At 47.3% G+C, this 516-nt stretch overlaps 1 protein-coding gene across 1 annotated transcript; it reads left to right on the top strand.

Annotated features, from left to right (window-relative positions):
• On the top strand, positions 1-516 carry SARC_18290 (hypothetical protein; the record flags this gene model as incomplete). The annotated part of the gene is made up of 1 exon (XM_014287629.1): positions 1-516. A coding segment is annotated over one exon (516 nt), but the record flags the coding sequence as incomplete, so codon positions are not given.

Raw genomic sequence — 516 nt, 5'->3', positions numbered from 1 at the left:
CCGAGCAGCAGCAAATCCAAACGCACTCACCTACAATCCTGCGACGGGTGAGATTTCGTACACAATATCGACATCAAATGCAAAGGAGAACATAATTAATTTGACACGCGATGCGGGCGGTATTCTGGCGCAGCTAGTGGCCAAGGAGTTTAACTACACGAATAAGACCAAGTATATCGGTTACGGTACACCTGGGGTGGCCAAGCCATTCGCCGAATGGTTAGCCGATGAGAAAACATCAGAGGATTGGACATCGATGTTGGAGTATTTCGGGGGCACAGTTGACGAGAATGAAGATGTTGCGGATGAAAACAATACTGTAATCTTGGCATTGTATACCGGGTACGTTAATGTCACCGAATCAGTACCCGAGGTGATTGTCGACAAGGAAGAGACACACTTTGGGTTTAGGGTAGAGGATGTGCAAAATGTGTTGCCCGAGCTCGTATACAGCGACAATAACGGGGTGGCGCGGGACATTAAATGGAACAATATTACGACACTGTTAGTGAAGGA

Source organism: Sphaeroforma arctica, assembly GCF_001186125.1.
Source record: "Sphaeroforma arctica JP610 unplaced genomic scaffold supercont1.15364, whole genome shotgun sequence".
Lineage (NCBI taxonomy): Eukaryota > Ichthyosporea > Ichthyophonida > Sphaeroforma > Sphaeroforma arctica.
This window is presented reverse-complemented; position numbering and strand designations above follow the sequence as displayed.